Here is a 26,189-nt window from a genome sequence, read left to right as displayed (position 1 = left end):
GATAGATAGATAGATAGATAGATAGATAGATAGATAGATAGATAGATAGATAGATAGATAGATAGATAGATAGATAGATAGATAGATAGATAGATAGATAGATAGATAGATATGAAACATTTGATGAGATAGATAGATAGATAGATAGATAGATAGATAGATAGATAGATAGATAGATAGATAGATAGATAGATAGATAGATAGATAGATAGATAGATAGATAGATAGATAGATAGATTTTTTTTCTTTCATGACCGATGACATATAGTCTTGTTTTTGATTTGTCGCTCATTTGATTCCGTCATCAGTGATGTGTTCAGGGTGGTTTAAGCTCGTCAGGGTTTAAACTCATCACGGCGGGGTTCCACATCAGTAATCTGAGGTGCCAATTTTAAAAGTTGTTAAATCCCCTCGGCTATCACTTTCACGTCGGTCACATTATAAGCGAAGGACGATGATTAATTCTCCAGATTTAAAAAGATGATCTCATGCCGTCTTTTCTCAAACCCGAGGAAATGCACGTTCGTTTAGTGTAGAACTAAAGCAAAATACAAGACAATCAAAATATACTCATTTGATTGTAAAGGTTTGTACAGAATGAAATTCGAAAATACACTCTTAAAACAGAAATGCATTTTTTGTTCCCCAAAGACCCTTTCAGTGAATAGTTCTTAAAACAACCGTTTTAGCCTATTAGTGTGAAGGACATTTTTTAGGCTAATCTACAGAACTCTTTTACACTATAAAGAACCTTTTATGCGATGGAAAGGTTCCATGGATGTTGAAGGTTCTTTATGGAACCATCGATGCCAATAAAGAAAGCTTTATTTTTAGCGACCTTTATTAAACAAAATGAACATCAAATGAACAAAGATACATTTGTAATTAAATTTAATTGTAGGCTATATTACATTGTATGTAATTGATGTAATTAAAACGAAAATATACAGGAAATTGAGTATTTGTAGCATAATGCGACAAAAATATTTTCGTTTTAATTACAAATGTATCTTTGTTAATTTGATCTTATTGGCTATCCCAGATAGCAGGGAAAGTTGGCTAACATTCCCTAAGTTTGGTTAATGTTTTAAAGAAAACATTTGAAATTAATGTTCAAAGAATGTTTTATGAATGTTTTCTCATTTCAAATAATGTAATAAGGTTAAATATTAACTAAGATATAACGTTTTAACTGTAACATTTTGAGGATGTTTTGGGAATGTTGTTGAGATAACAGATTATACAGTGTTCTCAAGAAAACATGTTCCATAATAACAAAGGAGGAACATTATCAAATGAACGTTCGCAAAATGTTTTGAGGATATATATCATTGAGGCCTGAGATGACGGAATGTATTTTATAAAACGTTCTTGTAATGTGACGTGTCAACAAAACTAGAACATTTTAAAAAATGTAACATTTTGATTATGTTTTTAGAGAATGTTATCCTACCTTTTAGGAGAACATTCTGGGAACAAAAATAAAACTACCCGCTGAAAACACTGCATGGTTGTTCTCAGAACATTTTTAGAACAAAAAAATTCTAGCTGGGATTATATTATTTTTAATTAGCCTCTATTTGGACATTTTTATTTTATTTCAAGCGAATCGCTTTTGTTTGCGAGTTTAGCCTTCATTTTCCTGGACAAAAGCAGATTGGAATTTTGAAGTATTTCCATAAATTTTCACTGTGAACATCTGTGAACTTTTCCTGGCTTGAAATGACCCGTGAAGATGCGACTGTATATGTGAATACACATCTGTTGTTAGGCGCAGACAGGAACATCACAATGTCAATGCATTTCCTAATGGCTAATGAATGGAGATGTAATTGATCAATTGGCGGGGGGTCGACAGGATTAGGAGAGACCTGACCCCCAAAATGCAGTTTATGAGATGTTCCCACAACAGTTGTCTATGTCAATCTAAAAGAGTTATTAGCTATAACTAGAATTAATCACAGCATGTCTTTCTTGATTGGCCAGTTAATTTCATGATCGCTTGTACCAAACCAGATGGGACTTTCGACAGAGAAATTTCAGCAAATGTTTAGCCTACCTGTGGGTGCACATGATCAAGAATAATAATAATAATAACGTTGTAAAGAACTTGCAGGCTGGTCTATCCAGTGTTTGGCACGCTTAGGATGGTGTATTGGCGAACACACATCTGAACATCCTCCTGCTGTCTCTGCGCTTCTCATGCAATGCAGCGGCGCATCGTTCATTAACACCTCTATAATTGGATAACAATAGTCTTAATGGGTGACGCTAATGGAGGAAGTAGAATATTAGAAACGTGTCTTAGGGCTTTTGAGGAGCCAAACAGCAGTGAGTCATTAATGATAGTCTAACTGGTGAAAATACGAAGACATTCACATGGAAGCCTTCAGATGACAAGCAGACTTCAGACTGGGAGCTTCCACCCTAAAATGTAGTAGAAAAAATACAAAAAAGTCCTTCACGGACAATATCAATATGTGTATTTATCTTAAAAAGGCCTATGTATTGTAGGCTGTAAGTGTACACTGATAAAAAGGATTTTGTGGTGAAGTAGCCTAAATACTACAGAAAAAAAACAGTGTAATTTGCATGAAAAGGTTAGTAATAATAAAAAAAACGAAGTAAATTCTATATTAGAACTCAATTAAAGCGTGTAGAAATGAAAGCGTAAATATCAACGTTATAAAATTAAGTAAAATTGCTCAACTTTTCTGACACTGGTGTTGGGGGGGGGGGGGTCTTTTATGTGACTAATATTCAGAAGACTGAACAATCGTTTTTTTCTGAAATAAAAAAAATCCACTGACCACCCTTACAAAAAGTTTATTCAAGTGTGAATAAACTAAAAATAAGTAGGCCTAGCCTATTTGTTCAGTCAACTTTTTAATGTAGCCTATATTACTCCGAAATATAGCCTAAAAATACAGTACAGGCCTACTTGACTTATCCTGACAGAAACGTCTAAGTAGCCTACATTTGGCCTACAGGCCTACTTGTACACATTCTTTTGATCGAGATGTACTTTAAAGTAATTATTCTAAGTGGAGGTGTGTTGTTTACTCTTTTGATTTACATACTGTCTTATAAACTTACATTGTTTGAAAATATTGATTTCTAAAGAATATATTCCTAATTCTGAGTAGGCTATGTGAATTTTATGTGAAATTATGTGAAAGTAGTGTAGGCCTACATAGAAATTTACTTCAAATACTTAAAGTACAGTTAAAGGTATATTTAAAGTGTAAAAATGAATAGGCCCTACCCAAATAGGAACAAAGTACTTTTGCACACGCACACACACACACACACACACACACACACACACATATATATATATACAATATTTCACAAAAGTGAGTACACCCTTCACATTTCAGCAATTATTTTAGTATATCTTCTCAATGGACAATACTATGGAAATAAAAATTGCATATATTTTAGAGTAGTCAATGTGCTGCTTGTATAGCAGTATATACTATATTTACTGTCCTCTGAAAATAACTCAACATACAGCCATTATTGTCAAAATAGCTGGCAACAAATCTTCTGTAGGTCATTTAACCAAGCAAAGCCACATGTCCTCATGTTAATGTTTTTGTCTGCTTGACAGGACCATACAAATTTGTGTATCTTGTATTAGAGCAGTTAAAATTTGTGCTTTGAGTATACAATTCTCTCATACTGACCTCTGGATGTTCATCTCATGGCAAAGAACTGTCGAAGGATTTGAGAATTAGAATTGTTGCTCTCCACAGATGGCCTAGGCTATCCGAAGACAGTACAGGCCAGGGTCATACAAGACTTGATCCACTCGTAACTAAGTAGAAGTTGAGTCAGGTGCAGAAGCTGACTTCATAAACAGACGCATGAGTCCTGCCAGCATTGCTTTAGAGGTTGCAGAAGAGGAAGGTCAGCTTGTCAGTGCTCAGACCATACGTCGCACACTGCAACAAGTTTGCATGGCCGTCGTCCCAGAAGGGGACGTCTTCTGAAGCCGGCTCACAAGAAAGCCCCCAAACGGTTTGCTGAAAGCAACCTGTCCAAGAGCATGAATTACCGGAACCATGTCCTGTGGCCTGATGAGACTAAGATGAACTTGTGTGGCTCAGATGGTGTCCAGCATGTGTGGAGATGCCCTGGTGAGGAGTACCAAGAAAATTATGTCATGACAGTTGAGCATGGTGGTGGGAGCATCATGGTCTGGGGCTGCACGAGTGCACTGGTACTGGGGAGCTGTGCTTCATTGAGGGAAACATGGATTCCAACATGTACTGCGACATTCTGAAGCAGAACATGATGCCCTCCCTTCAGAAACTGTGCCGAACGGCATGATAACGACCCTAAACACACCGCCTTGCAGAGGAAGGTGAAGGTGAAGGTGATGGAGTGGCCAAGTATGTCTCCAGACCTGAACCCTGTTGAGCACCTGTGGTGATCCTCAAGCGGAAGGTGGAGAGGCGCCATGTGTCTAACATCCAGCAGCTCCGTGATGTCATTATGGAGTGGAAGAGGATCCCAGCAACAACCTGTGCAGATCCGGTGATCTCCATGCCTATAAAGCAGTGCCAGATAACAATGGTGCACTGCTCACACAAAATATTGACACTTTGGACACAGTTTTGACTTAGGGTGTACTCACCCAGCTATTTTGACAATAATGGCTGTATGTTGAGTTATTTTCAGAGGACAGTAAATATATACTGCTATACAAGCAGCACATTGACTACTCTAAAATATATCTAAGTTTCTTTTCTATAGTATTGTCCCTTGAGAAGATATACTAAAATATTTGCTGAAATGTGAGGGGTGTACTTACTTTTGTGAGACACATTATATATATATATATATATATGAGTGTGTGTGTGTGCGCGTGTGTGTTTAGTAAGCTAATAATGTTAAGTTCACTTAAATAAAACCTACACTACAAGTGCGTGCAGTATAAAAAAACTAGTAGTTTACTGAGAGTATACTTCAAGATGTAGGCTACTTTCATAAACTAAAAAAATTGCTACAAGTATTTGACTAGTAAACTATCAGTATACTATGCAATCTATAATAAAACTGATGCGTCCTATAATACAATCATCCTATACTTATTCTTTTTTTGTAAGGACAATGGTTTGCCAATCATTTTGCTGAGGCTGCATATTCTATTCGAATCTGTAGAATTACACAGAACGTTCTTTTTAGGTTTTACACTTTGCAAAATGCATGAAAAAGTTAGAAATGTTATTGTTTTGAAGTTTAAACCAATGTCCCTATTGTGTTTTTTATTATTTTAGTCCCATGAGGTGTAATGTCACTTACAGAACACTAAATAGGCTACTTTTTGTTTCACATTTCCTTCCACCGCTTATCAACTGAATCAAGCGTTTACTAGACCGTGTTTACTACACACCCCGATACAGTTCTCATTCTGTTGCAGTGTGTTAGGAGAATGTTTCCATCTGCTGGACAAAGCTAAACACTACAGCAAAGAGGGACCATGACAAAACCTTGAGACTTCTGTGTTCATGTAGAATCATTGCGATCCTATTATAGTTTTATTGTTATATTTTACGTTTTAATTAGCTATTATTCAACGCTTTATTTTTTATTATTATTAAAAAAAAAACGTTTTATTTTTTAACATGTCTATAGGCTATAGTTTATACTCAAGTTTTGGCTAGTTATTTGACTACATCAAAATAAACTAAATGAAAATGAGATGTTTCCTTGGCAAGTTTTCCTTTACATTTTTTTAAGCATATAAGCATTTATTTCAAGTAAGAAAAATGTTGGTCACACTTTAGCTAACCCTGCCTTCAAGCAAATTGACAATTACCTGTATTTTGCGGTGGGTCAGAGGTTTGCTAACATTCAAAGTGACCTGGTTTAACAGCCAACAAAAACATCACGTATGTCCGAAAATGCTGTAAATAGATCTGTGACGTTTGAAATCATGTCCTTTCCCCACACAAACACAGCAGATAAGCGGACTGTAAGAAAGCACACATGTTCCAACCTTGAACAGTTTCTGAATCTCCAGTAGGTATAAAAACAACCCACACAATCACACTTTCATAACGATCGATTCAAAGTCCACCTTTTATTGGGTCACACCGTTTCCACACCGCACTGTGTAGTTTCCCAAGGTTGCTATGCTGTAAAAATGATTAGCCAGTTAACCTAAAACTGTAATTCAAGTCAAAAAAAGGAAATAATATTACATCAGTGGAAGTCGTTTGAAGAGTTAAATCAGCTCCTTCAGCTAACGTTCTCACTTTCAAGGCACAGTTTTAGTCTAGAATAAAGAAACTTGAGCTGAACAATGTTCATGACAAAAAACATTTAGCTATAATAGACATATTCAGATGTTTAAAAACAACTATGAACTATATTGAAGTGCTGTATACCACCAATTAAAAAAATTGGGAATGTTGAATAGTATAAACACTGTAATCTCCAAGCAAATTTCAGGGTCAACGCTTAGCATTATCTGCAGACTTCTGCCAAAACTTGCATCACTAAAAACAAAACAAAACAACAGTCTCTGAGAGTTTGTGAAAAGTCAATCTTTTAATTTAAATACAATTTAAGCTGTAACATAAAAGCCGATTAAACAAGAGGTCTTACAGAACACTACTTTGTGCATTTATATATTTAGTCATATATTTTTTCAAATGTCATAAAACAAGACTGAAGATTTGTCAAAACAATGTGAAGAACCGAACCTACATGGGCCCAAAAAGATCTGGAAGAGTCCAAAATATGTTTGGGGGTCACCGTTTATTGGACTACCCGTCTAATATACGCCGGCTCTTCCAAATCTTTCATCGCTTACATTAAAACAATTGTCATAAAGTATGCCTTTTACATGTAAAAACGAAAAAAAAACAACAACACGTACTTATAAAAAAAAAAACACAGAGTGGCTCTGTTGTCGTAATATTAAACTAGTCATCGCCTCCAAGGGTTTAAAAGCCAATGGGTTACAATAGAAAATATAGCGATCTGCTTACTCGTAATAAAAATCTATCGTGTGTCTACCCATAAAGGGTTCAATAGAAGTTTCCAATGTAAAACATTCCCCATATCTGTCCGTGTAATCTGACGAAAGCCACAAAAATATGTTATAGCATCATATGATACGACAATATTCAGCATGTCTATCTTTGGTTTTCTATTCATTCAAAGACTTAGTGGTACATAAAGCAACATAGTATCAAATCTAGAGATTGCACATCTATAACCATCGAAAGGGATAATTCTGGTAACAATCTACACGGAGTAAAAAACATAAAGATATCTATTATACATGCCGTATCAAGAAGCGATTTGAAGGAAGGGCTTTTAGCACTTAGTAATATTCCTGGACTATTTTATGCAGCATATACAACAGCAAACACAAGAGTGGGCCTGAAGTCGGTGCAGTTCTGTGATTGTGAAGGAAGTCACCTTAGCAAACATGCTTCCCGCTGTACAATCTGCATCTGTCAGGTGGTTTGGAGCACATTCTGGGAAATCACTGTTCACCCCACCGGATCTGTGAAATGTGTTTCTTCTCATAGTAAATACCACACGGTACGTGAACCTGGTTTCACTTTGCAGGACTGGAAGTTCTGGAATTGACAGGGGCCGACAAATCTAAGAGTCTGAAATAAGTGCTGGAGGGATTAATACATGGGCATCTCTAAAGAGAGAAATGGCTGTGTTCTCCTCGGTCTTGGCCGAAAGAGAGTCGGTGAAGGGGAGGAAACGGAGGAGGGCAAGAGGGGGAGATGGAGGAAGAGGATCTGCCCACCAGCAGTCGTCTCTCCAGAGCTGTGGGCCACTCGATCACAGCCGCCATCTTTAGGGCTCAGGATCGCAGCTCCCTCAGAGTGAGCTTTGCTTCTGTTGGGGAGGCATACATATACATGTTAACATTTCACGTTATTTATAGTATAGATAATACACACATGCACTCAAAAGTTTGGGGATGGTGAAACGCAATGTTTTTAAAACACTAATATCATGACGTTTTCTATTGTCAAATATATTGTAATTTATTCCTGTGATGCAAAGCTGGATTTTCAGTATCAGTGTCACATGATCCTTCAGAAATCATTCTAATGTGCTGATTTACTGCTCAAGAAACATTTATTATTATCTTGTGGAAACCTTTTTTTTTCAGGATTCTTTGATGTATAGAAAGTTTTCTTTTACATTCATTTGAAAGAGAAATCTTCTGCAACATTATAAATGTTTTAACTGTCACTTTTGATGTGTCTTTTTGGAATTAAAGCATTATTATGCACGTTATCTAACCTGCTGCTGGCCATTAGGGGTCTCTTTCCTTCTTCACCTTCACATCACCTGCCAGGATGGTGGAGATCTCGCCTTGCATGAAGGCCCAGGGCACGTTGGAGCCCACGAGAGGGCACTTCTCCCCACTGGGGCAGTACACCTCGCTCCCCGAGCCCTGTCTGCGGATGAAGTCTCGGGTGCAGGGGAAGCAGAACTTGTGCCCGGGCACCGATGGACACTGGACGAAGTGTGTGTCCTCCAGGCGCTCGTGGCAGATGGTACAGCAGAGAGGGGCTCCGCCTCCGGCTCCTCCTGAGCCTTCAGCTCCCATAACAGCGCTCTGGTCCGCGAGGGGGATGGTGACGGTCGTGGTCGGCCCTCCTGAGCTACTGCCAGCCGACGGTTCCCCGTTGCGTGACGCTAGCCGCCGCTGACCGCCAGCGGGTGAAGGACTGGTGCTGTTCTGCCGGCCTGCGTTGGCGGAGTGGCTTCCGCTGCTGCCCGGAGCATCTTTCAGGGTGGCAGTGCCAACGTTGTCAGCCACACTCATGAGAGCAGTGATGGGCGAAGGGTCGCTACTGTGGGCCTCTGGAGGCTGTCCTGCGCTGGCTAGCGATGCAGCGGGCATGTGGCCGGGAATGCCAGGGTACACGAGGGACCAGTGCTGGCGGATTTCCTCTGAGGTCATCCTCTCGGTGGCTTCCGGCTCGGGCGAGGCTTTGCGTCGGCGTACTCTCGGCTGCGCGGGACGGCCGATGTGGCAGAGCGCGGTGGGCAACATGGAGCAGCTGGCGTCCAGGTACGACTGCGGGAGGGCGTCCGGGGCTGGCGCGTCTTTGAACGCCCGCACCGCGTCGCTGAGAAGCTCTGACAGGAGACGCCAGTCGCCGGTGCCATGCCTTTTCTCATACTCCACGTACTTGTAGCCCGAGTTAATGACCTTGCCAGTGTCTTTCTGAGAGTCGTGAAACATCTGCTTGACTAGCGCTAACACGCTGGAGAACACGTTACCTGACCCGCACGGGTACTCGACGAAAACCTTCAGCTCAAACTCAACCATCACCTTGGCGTCGAACGCGAACACCCTCCCCACCAGGCCGTGGTCCTTCTTAAAGCGGACATTAAACGGGGTGCAGCTAGATAGGGTGTGCAGGGCGTCGCGCATGTGTTTGGGGCGTCCGGGCCATTCGTCCGTGCGGTTCCTCACGCTTTCGGAGAGCTCGGTGAGGGCTTCAGCGTTCCTCTGCTTCTCCTTAAGCTCCCTTTCAAACTCAGGGCTCATGAAAGACGCCACACCCACGTTCATCCCCATGCCCAGGGCTTGTCTTTTACTGATCTCGTTCAACATGGGAGCAGAAATGGTCAAGGGGGCGCCACCGGTTCGGGCATTCAGACCAGGCATGGCGGTCAGCAGACCATGAGGGGCTCCGACAAGCCCCTGCGCCATTAAACTGGGTGGCACAGCCCCCACCAAAGTCCTCCTGGCAGTAGGACTCTGCCTACTAACCTCAGGCGGACCACCATCCTCCAGTCTAGGCAGCCCGTTGGGCAGCCTGCCGGACACATAATCTCCCCTTCCCCGCTCATATCGCTCGGAGGGCGGTCTACCGGTCTCCATAGGACCCTCCTTGCCAGCGGGACCGTGTTTACCGGCGGGCTGCGGACCCGGAGATCTGCCGTCCTGCATCACGTGTGTTCGCTTGAGCTGCCGCGCCGTGTCGATGAGCAACTCGATTCTGTCCGCGCCCTCGTAGTTCACACAGCCTCTGCACACGGCCTCGCTGAAGTCCCAAATCATGGCCCAGGGCATCTTTGGCAGGTCGCAAAGGTAGCACCATTGCCGCCTGGAAGATGCCTGCGAGGAAGAGGACATATTTGATAGGCCCTCGCGATCTTGCGTTCTCAAATCCACCCTGAATCCTTTTCACAGTCAGCCTCCGAGCGTCTGCGGTCGACGGTTTCCTTGTTACGGACGACTATATACAACTGCGTCGGATTTTGTGTCATTCAGAATCGAGGTGTTTGATGTTTCTGCCAAGTCGCCTGGGCCGCAGAGTTTCTCCTGGAAGACGTTCCGAAAGTTACGCAACTCTGAGCCGTTGAATTCTGGGAAGTGTAGTTTTGAACAGCTGAACGCGCGCTTCACTCGTAGTGCTTTTGCCTGAAGGAACCTCTTTATTATTTTTTTTTTTAAATAAAGCCCCAAGATATTTATGGAAGAGAAGCATCAGTCATCACATCATCTTTTTATTGTTAGGCTCACTTTATATGTAAAACAATTTATTTAATTATATTTATTGCGAAAAATAACTTGTATGTATTTATTGTATCATTATTTTCTCAATTTGTTTTTATTTATTTAGAATATATTTTTTTTATAATTTATTGTATTAGATTTATCTCGAACTACAATGACATATTGTATAGTTCGTTGTTTGGGGGTTATGGAAACATCATTGTAATGAGCATTGCTTAGTCAAATAAAAAGTTACCACTCTAGCAATATAGATAAATGTGAATAATTACAATATGTTCTTCTTGCAAAAAGATTATTCGACTGCAATTCCCAGTTTACAAATGGTTAACGTCACGTCCGCTATTCCCAATGACGTGTTTCAAAAACTTCCGGTGTTATATTACAGAAATGACGTTCCATGTTTCTGTAGTGAGCGCGGATCTTCTGTTGTTTACTGGTTTAACTATTTGATTCTGTTTATAAGATGATTTACAAACTTTTGATTTCTAAAGCATAACGGTACCATGTTTGAAACGCCTTTTTTTTTTGCATGAAAGTCGTCTAAACAAGCTTATTTTATTTTTTAGAGTTGATTAATATTTGCTGCGCGCAAACTGTATCACTTCTTTTTAAATTATAAACAGGAAATGACTGAACAGTCTATATGCAAATATACTGGTTGAATAAATAATTATACATATTATACAATACACAATAATATCCTCTCCAGGATAATAACAACATTAAAAGAAAGGCAAAAAAGGCAGTGGGCTTGTGATTTATTAAAAAAAAAAAAAACATTGTAGCTTTCTTTTTGTGCGTGAAGTTATAGTGTTGAATGTTCATTCTTATTTTGTGTTGTCTGTGGATCAAGATCCTTATATTTCTCCTCCAGAATGGCAGAAGGCGGCCGGCTTGTGTTTGTTGCTGCAGAGTTACAGTAATGCTTACACACTGTGTACAAGCCTTGCATGAGGAAGAGCACAGAGATGGTGCTGTAGTAACCTCCATATACAAGAAACTGTAAAAGAAGGGCCACAATGCAGGTTTATACAAACATTCAAACCATGCATGGTTAATCTTTTCCTCTCATGAAAATCTTTTAACCCTATAAATCCTACTGTTTTCATATTTTATACATTAATTTCTAAGGCCTCTGAATGATCAGCTTTGCTGAAAAACCTGTTCTACATGCAATCTACTACATGCCTTCTGTCGTCTGATTGATAGTTTATAGTTTTCTAGCAAGTAAAAGGTTGTGGGTCATGTGTATTTTTTGCTGTGAAATGTATAGGTCTACTGATTTTTATTAAGTAAACGTAAGAATAACTTGTATATTATTAGTAATAGGCTATTTCAAGATGATTACTGGACTGAAGAAACTTAGGTATACCTGATCAGGCATACAGCATTATTATTACATTTTTTTTTATTATAGAAAAATCATGTTAAAAAATGAGTATCAAATATGAAACATCAGGTTTTTATATTTTTTTATATTATGTCTACAGGTTCAATAAACAGTTTGTTTTCAAGGGGAAACAAATATGACTATTATTTCTTATATTAGGCTTTACAGGCACTAACAGTTCCATGTAGTGAGAGCTAATACCTGTGTTGTGATGTCCAGTCCCAGGGCTGAATTGTCCACCACAACAGCAGTAAGTATAGTTTGAAGTGTAAGAGCAACAAAAGTGTTAATGCCAAAAGTTAAAGCATAACATTCCATAGAGAGGTTAAGTGCGATCTGAAACCTTCCAAAAGGGGGAAAAGAGAAGGACGTACAAGTTAGTCAAGGAGAAAACAAACCAACTTTAGTTTTGATTTTTTAAAGTACAATCAACTCGGCTGTATAAGCAATTTCAACTTATAACAAATTATATTAAACTGACTTGTAGTATAGTAACTGGCTTAACTTATTTTGATGAGTTAAAGTATAATGTAAAAACACGTTATCAAGATATGTGTGTTAATTATATTTTTAAATGAGTTTAATTTTATATATATAAATATATATTAAACTAATTAAAAATATATAATATAATTAAGACATACATAATATATATATATATATATATATATATATATATATACACTTATTGTGTACTGACTAACTTACATTGTGATTGTGATGAGGAACATGTATGACGCTTTGAAGACAGCGTAGCCTGCGTAACACAGCCAGATATTATCAGTGAAGCCCATGAGAAAGACACACCCTGCACCGATGGCAGAGAAACCCCCCAGAGAGAGCTCGCCCCACACCCCCCACTGGACTCTGATATAACCCACGGAGAACGCTGCGGCTGCACCTGGAAGCAACAGTCACAACATCACTCACAATAATGCCAAATCTGGGAACAAAGAAGAGGCACAACGGAAGACAACAATTAAATCTGAGAAATGCATTTAGACTCATTTTTATTCTGTATGGTACTCAGCACTACTTTCTGTTGCCTTTGTTTGAATGTTCTTGTCAAGACATCAAAACTGAGAGACATTCTTTTCTGCTGCAATTAAAGTGACTAAACCCCTACTGTTGCTTAAATTATCTTCCCAACACAAACCGGGCTGCTGAATTCCTATGCAATCTGCATAACAATTAAGCGGTAGAAGGCTTCTGCTCAACGCATATGATGATTCAATGTATGGTTTGCGGATATTGCTCATGGTTTCCCAATAGTTCACACATATGAGGGAACTGCAGGGGGTTCAGTTGATGAAAAGCTAATATTTCTATCGAATGTAAAAATTAATATATATAAATATAGCTGCAGAATAAATTGAAACAAAACTAATATTTTAGCACAGCGCGATTATTAAATCAAAGGCTGTGATTTAAAGCTAGGCTCTAGGCAATGTTTTTTATAAACACTTTTTGTTATACTGGTTGAAACTCTATTCACTAACTTCTATAAGTGGTCTAAATATTGAACAATTCACATATATCTTCTGTGGAAGTCTCAGGACCAAAAAATGTTTGTCCAATTAATGCATTTGGTCCGAATGCAATGATGGGATGTCTCAGCCCGTTCTCATCCCAAGGCGTCATATACTGACGCTTTTGCCAAAGCGTCTATATCCAACGCACATGGCACCATTTAGCGTCAAAATGAGACGCAGATATATGGCGCCTCCTAGTGGTCTAACCCTAACACTACCCCAGACCTATACCTACCCATAACCGAAGTTATATGTTATATTGACGCTAAAGGGTGCCATGTGCGTCGGATGTAGACGCTTTGGCAAAAGCGTCAGTATATGACGCCTTGGGATGAGAATGCGTTGGATGTCTTACTTGCCTGAAAACCCTCTCGCACAGCCATCACACGTGCGTTCCATAAGGCTATGCAGAGTTCCTCCTGAACCAAAACAACAAGCTTATGCTGCGTTCACGCCATGTTGTAATAACCATAATTACGAGATGACAACCCGTGACGTTCTACCCGGAGCTGTTCACGTCCTCAGACTCAGATTTATGCATTTCTCTGGCAGCACTATCAATGCTGAAATGAATCTGCATCAGTCAGTTGGTGCAAGTCAAGATGTTTATGTTCATTATTATAGTAATGTTATGTGCTTTGAGACATGAGGTAATTTAACGCCGTCTCTCGTGACGCTTTGCAGACTCTGCTGTGAGAGATCATGTGTTTTGGAGGAGGCGTGGCTTTGGAGACGCTCTGAAGGGAGGGTGGGATCTAATGCTTTCAAAGCTAGCTTGCTAATGCTAGCCGTTCTGAAATTGCCTACCCTACCTTTAATTAAATAAGCATCTGTTGTGCTGCGTGTTTCAGAGTGAAGAGCAGCAATATGTTACACGTGTGCATTTTACAGTGTTTCTAGAGTTGTGCACTATAGGTTCACTTTATTTACACATTTACACAGTTTCCATTTTTTTTGTGGATAAAGAAGTTTACAGCATTTCACCAGTATTCTGACAAAATACAAATTTAAATGTTTGAAAGCAGATATTTTAATAGCCTACATAAATATTAGTATTGTAATTTGCAGTGTGAAGTAAAATAATATCGATAATTATCAAATATTCAGGAGGACTTTGATTATGTTGTAATCAAAATTATTATTCCCCCATTGCAAATCAGATTTATTGGAAAAATATACAGACTTTCAGCTGTTCAACACAATAAATGTTTATATGAATAATTTTGAGACTGCAGGAGTCACTAAAAGTTGCATTTTCAGTAGAATTTTTGGAAACCACTAGAAACATTTGTTGTGTTGAGCTATTTCAATTACTTTTGTTTGATTTGTTCACTGCAAACAGCTGAAAGTCTGTAAATTTGGCCAATAAACCTGATTTGCAATGGGGGTTGAATAATTTTGATTACAATAACAATTTTAAAATTAGAGTTAAAACAATATAATAATAATAATCTGTGCAGCCCTAAAAAAAGAAGAAGAAAGAAATACGCAGCCCACTAAAAGTGGTAAGATATTTTATATCTTATTTGATAATTGATCAACATCAGAGAACCATGACCATGCAAATGTGTCAATACATTATTGAAATATTAACTTAAAATCTCAGGGAGATCTAAAAGTTTGGGAACCTCTGGGCTATAGGCATATTCTGATATATTTACTTTAAAGATAATGGCTTTATTACATTTGATAGTGTTTATGGTAAATACAATCTTTGAGTTCAGAGTCTAATCAGAAACCCTCACTAAAGTATTCCACGAAATGCCTCACCTACAAGTGTGCAGACGGCCTCCACTCCCCCGTTATACACAGAGGCAGTGCTGGAGGGCTCAATGTGGTCCCACATCAGCTGGACGTAGTTGAAGACCTGTCCATATCCAGCGGTGGCCAGAGCCCACCAGAGGGACCACTGCACCACACTTCTGGAGGAGTAGGTTTCTTTGAGACTCTTCCACATTTGTTTTCCGGAAGTTTTAATAATGTTTCCCCAAGCACAGCATCTTCCTGTAGCCTCCTTTGCTAAATCCGTTCCTCCAACCTCGTTCAGTGTCTCCGTAGACACATCCACCTTCTTCTTAAAAAACATTCCATTTTGAGGCATTGGCAGGACCAAAGAAACACAGAAAGCCACTGCCATTAGACCTAGAGTTATAGTGTTTATATGGAAGTAGCTTGTGCCAGCTAATGATATTAACAGCTGGCCTAATGTGGCTCCAAAGGTATAGCCAGTCAACATGGCGCTGCGGACGTACCCCGTGGCTCGTTGGTAGCGCTCAGGAGGTATGACGCTGTAGATATATGAAAAATAGGCCACTTCGGTGGAGGTGACCATTGCAAAGTTGAACTGTAGGTAGGTCAGAGCGGTCAAGCTGTTAGCAAAACACAGAAGTATATAATTTATGACAAGAAAAAGGCCTTGAACTACAATTAAAGGTTTGTATCTAAGCAAATCTGTCAGTAGGAAGACTGGGCAGAGCACTGCCAGATATGAGTATGTCCAGATAGGAAACAGGTAGTTTGTTACCTAGATGAGAGGAAAGAAGATAGTTTTTTGGTCATTTGAGTTAAATTACGTAACAGACATTATTAAGATAAAACTGCACTTGTATGAGTGAGGCATAGTCATAAATGCAATAATCATACTGTTTTAGCTTAATTTCGAGCTGCTGATATTTTTAATAGATGATTATTGTGATTATTACGCCATATCTGAAAATGGTTTGGGCAAGGAAATCTGTTTTTAAGAGCCCCTATACATCAACCTTACAAAATCCAATCAATACAGTCATCCTTCATCATTTCTATTGTACTGGGAGTGTTTGCAATACTAAATTGGAAATTGAGCTGTGTGTGTTTGTTTCTCACTGTTCACTGTTAAAAAAAAAAAATCCTTGAGAATGTCCTAGCAAAAAATGATACCTTTTCTGTTAAGTTTACTGACCCTCAACCCTATAGCACAATGCAATGCGTAATTTGAAATGTGAGTGAAACGACTGTGATAAATCAATGTGGAAAATTCCTTCATATTAATTAACACAATATTGGCCCATACTTTACAGTCTATTGTGATATGTCTGAGCCCTTAAACAATCTCTAAGCCAATAAAAAAATTTAAACAAATCAATCCTCACCACTTCCTCTGAGATGTTTTTGGGTCCCACTAAGTAAGGTGTAAGGAAAGGCTCTGCCGGTCTGCAGTTGGCAAAGAAACCATAAAGAGAGAGTAAAGCAGTCGGGAAGACCCAGTCTGACCTCTTCATTTTCCTCCAGAAATTCATTCTTATCTCCCTGTGTTCACTGCCACAAGATTATGTCTCTCCTTTTAGGTCTAGGAACGGTTGGTTTGTGTTTTTGCTGTGCAGTGTAAAGCCAGCCAAGTCCAGTCCCTGAATCCCACGAAAAGATCCTGTGCAATGCTGGTAACTGAACATATTTATGATGGAGACTTTGATCTGTGCTTCTACGCCCTAATTGTTGGTGTGTGAACATAGTGTGTGTGTGTGTTGACAAAACAAAGCGTTGATGACTTAACATTGTAATCATTTAACCAATACTAATGATTTATCATTGTTATCATTTAACCATAATATCCGATTCAATTCAATATAGGCCTATATTAGCCTATACATTGCAGAAAAAACATGTTTCAAATAAATAATAATACAATAAAATACAGGTAGGCTATATGACCAGGTTTTAGTAGCTTAGTAAGATTCAGGAAAATTCATAGATTAGGCAATTGAGTCATCTGCAGTGTGTCAATAATTATGTAGGCTAATATTTTCAGTATTCCATTACTATGAGTTGGAAAACGTAAAATGATAAGATTTTTTCCCCCACCCCTGATATCATAAGTAAATGTAATTATTTTACGTGGTGTTTATATCGTATTCTTATTTATTTATTTTTATTAATGCTCGAATAACACAGGTACAGATAGAAACGAATCATCACCAGACCTTGAGCATGCGCAGTACGCAGCACATGTGTCTCGTCACCATAGTAACGGTGTGTTGACAGCACCGTCTTCAGTGGCGCGATGAGACTGAAACGGCTACACATACGATACTACCCACCAGGTAATATACACGTTTAAAGTTTTATATTGCATACCATTCCCGTCATACAGTTTTGTTGAGTACCTGGTTAATTGAAGAGCTCGCATTTACAAAAGAAAGCTTGTTTTGTTGCTGTGCAGGAATATTCCTCGACTATGAGAAAGGGGGGAAGCTAAGGACGAAATCCATCGATCTGTTAAACTTGACTCCAGAGTAAGTATGATTATCAAACTAGTTGTGATAACACATTTCAATACTAAAAAATACAACTGTTCATTGTTATTTTATGTTTGCTCAGGTCAATTAAATAATATTAATAGAGAAGCCTACAAGTTTTTTGTTTTTGTTGAAATTAACATTATCTACGATTAATAAATGCTTTAGAATTACTAATGTAAGTTACTAATGTAGTTAAAAATTGGAACCTACCAATGTTTATTATTGTTTATGTTTACTAATGTTAACAAAGATGTTTAAATACTCTAACAAAGTAACATTAACATGACCTTATTGTAAGTGTTACCAGTATAACTGACTTTATGTGCTAAAGAAGTGTGTATTTTCCCTTCTGTAGGACTGATGTGAATGAGCTGCTGTCAGACATTCGAGCCGCAGAGCCTCTCATCACCTCATCCTGTGTTGAGCAGGTGAAAGTCCTGCTCTGCAAACTACAGGAGAAAGTCGGCCAAAAGGATGAACGCAAGTTCTACCTTTTCAGGGTACTAATAAATACTGACCAGTCATGCTCCAACATATTTAGGCCAAGCATATTCGATCTACTTTAGATATTGTGATTCCAGGCCCGGCTCCAGCTTTGAGATGCAGGGTGGGCCGAGGGATGTTCCTGGTGGGCCGGAGGTGTTCCGTTAACTAGATGCATTACTGTTTGAAGATTGTTTTGCTAGATTTTACTATTTTATTTTTATGACAAAAGGGGGCAGGTTTTGAAAGGGACTATTAATAACACTGCTATTACTTTTTTGGTTACACTTTATTTTAGTGTAATTATAAATTTAAGTTCCGAGTAGATTGAATTAACTACATGTACTATAGGGTTAGGGAAGGATGGGGGTTTGCTTTAGTGTTAGTTGCATGTAATCATGCCTAATTTATGGTTATTACCAAGTATACTAACTGTAAAATAAAGTGTTATCCTATTTTTAGAAGCACAAATTATAATTTTATGCTTCTGTTTAGCTTCCTGCTCGTTTTTAGAAAATTTGGTGATTCATTTTTCTTCAATTAATTAACTAAAGGGGTAGTTCGGTCAATAATTACTCTCCCTCATGTCGTTCCAAACCCGTAAGACTATCGATCATCTTCAGAACACAAATTAAGATCTTTTTGATGAAATCTAAATCTGAATTTAGGCTTTTATTTACATATAAATATTCCAAATAAACATATAAACTTCTGTTTATGTTCACTGATTCATGTTTATATGTGAATAAAAGCCTAAAATAAATCTGTTCATCATATAAAGCGATCGTGTCTCTTCAGAAAATTTGGACTAAACTGCTCAATTCATATGGATTAGTTTTATGATCTCTTTATGAACTTTTTGAAGCGTCAGAAAGATTTTGAAGGAACAGAAAGCTCTCAGATTTCATCAAAATGATCTTCATTTGTGTTCCGAAGATGAACGAAAGTCTTACGGTGTTTGGAACGACATGAGGGAGAGTAATTAATGAGAAGGATTTTCATTTTTGGATGGACTACTGTATCCCTTTAATCTTCAAAATTAAATGTCATAAATGTCAACTATTACTATTATTAATTTATGGAATATTAAGTTATTTCATATCAGTTGGGGAATACAACGGTTAAAGAACATAAATTAAAAACATTTATTATTAATACATTTATTAAATTTTGTGTGCAGAATGTAATGAAAGAAACGGAACAAACTTTTTTTATTATAATTTTAGCTGATTTTTCATTAAATTTCATTCCAGTAATTTAACCGCTTATTTAGCGTTATCCAGCTTGTTATCTGATAGCATGAAAAAAAATGATCAGGATGAAATGATCAGGTAGTTTTCCACCTTGTTTATCTGATTTCATGAATTGAACATCGCACCAAATTTTGTAATAGGTTATTATTTGGTGTTGGGCCTTTGGTGATTACATACCACCTCATACCTCATGCTTATTTGAATGATTATCTGAAGACATTTGCTCTGATCAAGACCTCTTATATCGATATTACCCACAAGATGGCAGCAGAGGGAAAACTGCTGTTTTTGTAGATCAAAGGCATAGTAATTATGTTTGGAAATTACACTGTCAAGCTTATATATCTGAAATGAATTAATGTGGTTAAGTGCTCCCCCCCCCCCAAGCATTCGTCTTCTCTGTTTTCGTCTACAGGCACTTCAGGCTCACATTTTGCCCCTGACGAATGTAGCCTTCAATAAATCAGGATCGAGGTGAGTTTATCAGCTGTGCTCACATGCCTGCCCCCCCTCTCTCCCTCTAATTCTGCCTCTCTCCCTCACTTTCCGTCTGTTTGCAGTTTTATAACCGGAAGCTATGACAGGACTTGTAAAATATGGGACACCGCATCCGGAGAGGAGCTGCACACTTTGGAGGGTCACAGGAACGTTGTGTATGCCATCGCCTTCAACAACCCTTATGGGTAACAGCACCGCTGTGTCGCATTTGATCATGGCTTACTCTTAATCTCTTTTTTTTCTCTCTGTGAAGTAGAGAATAGCCCTCTCAGTCTCTTTCTGCAGGGTTAGGGCACTGCAGGGTAACTGGTGTTGTTTTTACAATGGGACCATTTGTCACCTTGAGTCATAACAGGAGCCCTTTTCCTTTTTTCTCTCTTGCTCTCTGTCCCCTTTCTCACTCGCTCTCTCTTTTCTCTCTCTCAGAGACAGGGTTGCCACAGGCTCCTTTGACAAGACCTGCAAATTGTGGAGTGCTGAAACGGGGAAGTGTTTCTACACATTTAGAGGGCACACCGCAGAAATCGTACGTCTGCATTCTCACTTCCCTCTGCCTAAAACCCAACATCGCTGTTTTCCTGCATTCACACTAGTCTCAGCAGTTTGGAGAACACTTCACCTAAAAATGATCATTCTGTCATCATTTACTCATCCTCGTGTTGTTCCAAACCTGTATGACTTTCTTTCTTCCAGAGATATTTTAACATCAAACCTGGCACGACGTGTCTTGATAGATTTCAATGTATGTGAACTTAAAGAAGATTTAAACCATTTAATTGTCTTTCTCCAACAAAGGCTTTGGAGGAATATAGGAATATAGCGTACAAGTTATATCAGGTATTTTTATGATGCTTTTATGTTTTTTTGCTGAATGTTGGCAACTAAGCATGTTCTGTTCCCATTAACTTCCATTGTATTTTTTTGTCCATAAAGTGGAAGTCAATGGGAACCAAAACTGTTTGGTGACCCACATTGTTTAAAAAACTCCACAGAAGAAAGAAAGTGGAATGACATGAGAGTGAGTAAATGATGAGATTTTCTTCTTCTTATTTTTTTTTTTTAAGTAGGACAGGACACCTAACACCACAACTTTAGGGGGCCTAAACTGCATGGGTTCCAAAAGACAACAGTGTAAATGGAAAGTTATGAGACTAAAGTGGACCAAAATAAGATCCAATCCACTTTTAAGGTCAAATGCAAAGAGCATGTTTATTTTATATATTTTAACTGAACAAATTAAAATGGCTGGTGAAATTGGTCGAGGCCTTTCAATCCATTAGACAACATATCCGACTATCTATCTAGGGTGATCCCCAATTTAAGTATGTTGAACAAACTGTGTCGAGGGTTTTGACTTGGGATGCCAGACGTTGCAGAACCCTGTGTACGTATATTATGCTTTTGGAATTGATCAAACACCACTTGTTCGATAAATCAGAAATACTTTCTCTAATTTTGTGTGTGTGTCAACTATTAGGTGTGCCTGGCCTTTAACCCTCAGAGTACCCTGGTTGCTACGGGCAGCATGGACACCACGGCTAAATTATGGGATGTTGGGAACGGGGAAGAGGTGTCCACATTGGCTGTACGTATCATCCTCTTGTTTTTCTGTATTGTTCATCTTACAAGTTGCCGCCTATCCTCCTTCATCATTTCCCCCTCATCTGCTCTTCTCCTAAGGGATTTTTAATCATTTCTCTTTAATTCGCAGTGATCTCCAGCAATCAGTGAAAACTCACCCATGCGTATGTTTATTAATTAATTTGTCATCAAATCTTACATTACGGGTATTTGTGGGATTCTTCAAGCATTCCACATTGTTTAGTCGCACAGCAGCGTAACGTGCACACACAGTGCAAACAGATGCGTCACGCGACGCGCGTCGCTCTGAACCGAAGCTGTGTAGAAACATGTGGATGTAGGGATGAGACGGAGCGTTTGGAGGTCTTTTCCTCTCCGCAGCACATGGCAGAGCAGTGTGTGTGCGTGTGTGTGTGCTGTGTAATTACCCCTCTTAACTCTCCAATTATTTCTCTATGAATCTAAATTATGAATAGCTCCCGTGAGTTCTTACCGATGAATTGGGGAAATTAATATAATATTTCTTTGCTGAAGTGAAAAAGGGTGCCTTTTCTATTCCTCTCTCCACTCACAGCATTTCTCTTTCTCAGGGTCACTTCGCCGAGATCATCTCTCTCTCCTTCAACACAACGGGCGATCGGTTGGTCACAGGGTCGTTTGACCACACTGCCATTCTGTGGGACGTTCCGTCTGGCGGGTCAGTGTGTACACCACAGTTCATGTTTAACGCTTTAACCTCTTTTCAGACAGCATAATGGCATTTTTTTTATTTTGTCTGTCTCTCCCAGGAAAGTTCATGTTCTCACAGGTCACCGTGGAGAGATCAGTTGTGTTCAGTTCAACTGGGACTGTTCCCTCATCGTCACGGCCTCTCTGGATAAAACATGCAAGGTTTCTGTTTCTCTTCACTCTAAGTCTGTAAAAGAGCCTCTTAAATTAAGTTTTAGTTTTTAATTCTTTATTTAGTTTTTCCCTTTCCAATGTTTGACGGCTGCCTCAAAAGCAGCTTGATACCAAGATGCTAAATCAAATGAATTTGGTTGTTATTAGCTTGTTTTTATATATTTATGTAGCAAGGTTTCTGACAATTGAAAACACAACAATTCTGGAACAAGACGTGTGCCTTTTTGAGTTTTGAGTTCTGAAACTATGTTTACACGACCACAACTTTCATTTCAATAGATAAAGGAAAATTCTATTTTTCATGATGTGACCTCTTTTTCTTTTCCTTTTTCTGTCTGTGTAACTCTCTCGCTCTGATTGCCTGTCCTAGAAGTGTGAGGGCTCTTAATTATTCAGCACAGTCTGATTTTTCTGAAAAATAGTGAGACAAAATCCTCCTCATTTATACACAGTTTTGCAGAGTTTTAAAAGTGTCAGTTAAATTGGTGTGTCTGTAGTTTATGGGAACCAACCTATTACGCCCCTTTTCAAAGTCTTGATTTGTTTTTGGTCTCTACTAGAATAGGTTTTCATGCTTGAATGTTCAAAAAAACATTATTTTCACATATTTTACATTATTGCAGCTCCTCTCTTCCCAGTCTGTCAGTAACATTTAGTTCCTGCCTCTGTGAAGCCCCTCCTGAAAAGCACGATGTGCTCTGATTGGTCGGCTGGACCAGTGTGTTGTGATTGGTCAACCTCTTTGAGTGTGTTTCGGAAAAATCACACTCCTTACCATAACTGCGAGTTTCAACACACTTCTATCTAACTCAACCAGGCCTAGCCCCTTTATTTAGCGTATGCCTTGGGCGGGAATTATTTAAATGAAGAATATTGTGATGTGTTCGTTCCCGAAAGAAAACTTAAAACTACAATGGAGGTGTTTCAGGGAGTTCAGAAACAGTGCGCACTGATATAGAGAATAACTCTCTTTGGAGTGACTTTGTAAATTTTCAGACCTTTTTCATGCTTACACAGCAACATTACACACTTAAGAAAGATGAACATGTAACAAAGCATAACAGGACCCCTTTAAATAATAGCATTGAGATGTCTGTATGTATATGTCGGTGTCAAATTAAGAGAATGTGCAGATTCCATTGACGGGAACTATGGGTGGGACACACACTACACCCTTCACAATACTCACACTTGATGAGTGAGCAGGGCAAAGCGATGCCCACTTTCTTATGGAATTCACCCAAACGAGTATACAGTGTGTTTGTGAGGCTATTTTGGTCATCATGTGGTTTTAGTGTGTTATATAACAGATTCTGTGTGTGTTTGTGTGTGTAGGTGTGGGACGCAGACAACGGTCAGTGTTTGGCTACTCTCTTAGGTCATAACGATGAGGTGTTGGATGTGTGTTTTAACTACACTGGTCAATTGATCGCTACGGCCTCTGCTGATGGTGAGACATCTCCATCTCCACACATCACAACCTGATTCAGTCTCACAAAACTCGCCTAGAATATGTGAAAAATATATATATGTTACTCTAAAATGAAAAGTAATTAAGTAATGAGAACTACTTTTTCTGGGAATGTGTACACAAAACATCTTAATGGGCCCTTAACAAGTCTTTATTTTCTTTAGACAAAATATATGGGGATTGTGGGGTAAGATGTGTCAGCAAGTAAACTGTGGCACCCCATAATTTGTGATGTGACCATAATTATAAAAAAGGCTCATTAAATATACAGGTTAATACAAATTAATGCAGAAATACTATTACCAATACTGTTAATATTATGAATAATTTTTATAGTTTCACTATATTCAATGGCTTATTTTTCTGGCTGTTTATGAAAAAGTCTGTTTATCGGTTTTTAGGTTAATTTACAATGTAAATCATTCATGTATTACCATATAATTCAACTTACCACTTACATGACACAGTTTACCCCTAATTTGGGGTAAGTTGTGTCACTGGGCTATTTTGTTTGAGATGTTTCCATGGCTGTGTTATAGACGCTTTGTTCTCATTTCAGGCGACAGCAGAAATACTGAAATATAATTAGGAGTATTTATTTTACCCTTCTCTTCACCTAGAGGACACCCTATTGTGTGTACATTTGAGCGTAACGGATTATTAAAGATAATCCGATTTTGTGAGCTGGGCATGTTTTCGTGACATTCACACATAACTGCTGTGGTGTTTGCGTGCAGGTACATCAAGAGTGTTCAGCGCTGTAACGTTCCAGAGTTTGTGTCAATTAGAGGGTCATAATGGAGAGATATCAAAGGTAAGAAATCCCATCATCTCCATCCTCACCCTGTCACTCGAGCTTCGGACTCAATAATCCTCTCTGCTTTTCGCAAATCTCTTCACTCAGTCTCTTTCTTCATCTGCAAAGGCACTCATTTCCTTCCATTCCTGTTATTTCCTGTCTAGGTCTCTTCCTGTTTATATCCACCTGTTCTGCCCTCTTGCCTTCATCCCCGCATCCTGCCTGTCGTTCGTCATCTTCTCAGCATATTCATACGACCGCTTGCTTTCTTATTGCTCTCTCTTGATCTGTCTGCTCTTCTTTTCTTTGGCCTATCCCTAAACGATCTTGCCGTAATATCCGTGCTCCTTTCTTTTCCATCCCCCCTCCCGACCGTCATCATCATCACCAGAATATTTCCATTTCCTGTGCAAAGGTGATAACTCAAGTACGCACATACACACTTGCTCTGTCATATCAACACAGGTCAAATTAAGTTCAGCTGTCTTTCTTTCCGACTGACACTTTCTTCCTCCTCATGTTTTTCTCCTGCACGTTGAAATAGGATGTTCTCACATGCAAAACAAAAAGTAATTGTTTCATGATGGAATATGATAAAGAGCCGTCCTGATGCATTATCATAACAAAAGGAGACTGAATAATATAGAAATATAATTTGCTTCTTATTTTCTCCCTCTCCGTAGGTGTGTTTTAATCCGCAGGGGAGCCGTGTTTTGACGGCGAGCGTGGATAAGACGGCTCGCGTGTGGTGCGTGAACACAGGAGTGTGTTTGCAGGTGCTGGAGGGACATTCTGATGAGATCTTCTCCTGCGCTTTCAACTATGAGGGAGACACCATCATTACAGGCAATTACACGCACCTGCGTAGGACTCATGCATGCACAAAAGTAGTCATACGTCAGTAATTTCAAGCCTTGCTGTCAATCTTTCCACAGGCAGTAAAGACAACACCTGCAGGATCTGGCACTGAGATTCTTACAGTATTCTTTCCTACACCTCTTTGGATTAAGATATTGTGTGCCATCTTGTCACACTACCATAGTATTTCTATTCACGGAAAACTAGTAGTATGTTGAGGATATTTTTGCTGTTATATTTTCCCTCTCTTAAAGAATATTCTGGGTTAAATACAAGTTAAACCCATTTGTGGTATGCTATTTCGGAGCCCCTAAAGAGACATGGTGGTGGAAACATTTGTACGGGAGAAAAAAATACTTTTTAAATCGTTTGCGTTCTCTCGCAAAACCTGTTATGAGCTCGGACAAACACTTCCTGTCTAATGTCCCGCTGGTAGTGTTTCAGAGCTCCGTACGTTAACAATGGAGCGTTTCATAGTGTTTGAACTTGGACTCAAATATAAAGAAATGCGGCCAGTGCTTAACTCAAGGAGTTCAGTGAAGTTGGCAATATATTCACAGATTCGAACTTCACCTATATCCAATCATAGTAACGTAGACAACAAGCTACAACCCAG

The 26,189-nt window shown here is 39.0% G+C and overlaps 3 protein-coding genes across 3 annotated transcripts; 1 reads left to right on the top strand and 2 right to left on the bottom strand.

Annotated features, from left to right (window-relative positions):
• Positions 1–6,542: 6,542 nt before the first annotated feature.
• irf2bp1 (interferon regulatory factor 2 binding protein 1) lies at positions 6,543–10,456 on the bottom strand. The gene is made up of 2 exons (XM_056234172.1): positions 8,293–10,456; positions 6,543–7,878 (listed from the first exon to the last, which is right to left on the bottom strand). Exon 1 carries the CDS (start codon positions 10,142–10,144, stop codon positions 8,306–8,308), a length of 1,839 nt encoding a protein of 612 aa, XP_056090147.1. The 5' UTR covers positions 10,145–10,456; the 3' UTR covers positions 6,543–7,878; positions 8,293–8,305.
• An 815-nt stretch (positions 10,457–11,271) lies between these two features.
• Positions 11,272–16,910, bottom strand: slc19a3b (solute carrier family 19 member 3b). The gene is made up of 5 exons (XM_056234178.1): positions 16,582–16,910; positions 15,221–15,974; positions 12,627–12,819; positions 12,120–12,261; positions 11,272–11,528 (listed from the first exon to the last, which is right to left on the bottom strand). The coding sequence occupies exons 1-5, from the start codon at positions 16,726–16,728 to the stop codon at positions 11,334–11,336; spliced, it is 1,431 nt and encodes a 476-aa protein (XP_056090153.1). The 5' UTR covers positions 16,729–16,910; the 3' UTR covers positions 11,272–11,333.
• A 567-nt stretch (positions 16,911–17,477) lies between these two features.
• On the top strand, positions 17,478–25,685 carry daw1 (dynein assembly factor with WDR repeat domains 1). Its single transcript, XM_056234181.1, has 13 exons — positions 17,478–17,529; positions 17,649–17,721; positions 18,083–18,227; positions 19,879–19,937; positions 20,024–20,146; positions 20,388–20,487; positions 21,439–21,546; positions 22,133–22,239; positions 22,331–22,433; positions 23,781–23,895; positions 24,654–24,730; positions 25,399–25,561; positions 25,651–25,685. The coding sequence occupies exons 1-13, from the start codon at positions 17,490–17,492 to the stop codon at positions 25,683–25,685; spliced, it is 1,248 nt and encodes a 415-aa protein (XP_056090156.1). The 5' UTR covers positions 17,478–17,489.
• The last annotated feature ends 504 nt before the right edge of the window (positions 25,686–26,189 follow it).

This window comes from Rhinichthys klamathensis, unplaced genomic scaffold (assembly GCF_029890125.1).
Source record: "Rhinichthys klamathensis goyatoka isolate OS25496 unplaced genomic scaffold, OSU_Roscu_1.1 h1tg000391l_1, whole genome shotgun sequence".
Taxonomy (NCBI): domain Eukaryota; kingdom Metazoa; phylum Chordata; class Actinopteri; order Cypriniformes; family Leuciscidae; genus Rhinichthys; species Rhinichthys klamathensis.
This window is presented reverse-complemented; position numbering and strand designations above follow the sequence as displayed.